This window comes from Penaeus monodon, chromosome 25, assembly GCF_015228065.2.
Source record: "Penaeus monodon isolate SGIC_2016 chromosome 25, NSTDA_Pmon_1, whole genome shotgun sequence".
In the NCBI taxonomy this organism is placed as follows: Eukaryota; Metazoa; Arthropoda; class Malacostraca; order Decapoda; family Penaeidae; genus Penaeus; species Penaeus monodon.
Window position 1 is genome coordinate 34,329,051 of NC_051410.1, and position 220 is coordinate 34,329,270.

The 220-nt window shown below is 59.5% G+C and overlaps 1 protein-coding gene across 1 annotated transcript in view; it reads right to left on the minus strand.

Moving 5' to 3' along the window:
* LOC119589371 (cholinesterase 2-like) overlaps positions 1-220 on the minus strand; it is a gene marked incomplete at its 5' end in the record, with an annotated part of 36,916 nt that overhangs the window by 19,466 nt on the left and 17,230 nt on the right. The window contains one exon of the mRNA XM_037937987.1: positions 71-194. Coding sequence (XP_037793915.1) covers positions 71-194 — 124 coding nt within the window. The remainder of the gene's footprint in view (positions 1-70; positions 195-220) is intronic.

The following is a 220-nucleotide window of genomic DNA, read 5'->3' on the forward strand; positions in this document are numbered from 1 at the left end:
CTTACTTACCACGGAAGTACCCTTCAGTCACCTCCTCATCCCCTGTGGTACACCCCTACTCCTTACTCACCCTGTAGCGGCGAAGTTGGCCCATAGCCTGGTCATGAGGTCACGCAGACGCAGATCCTCACGCCCTCGCACTGGGTTAGCGCCCCCTGGGAAGAGATACAGCAGGTCGTCCCTATGCGCGACCCCTGGAACAGAGGGACACATGAGGCAG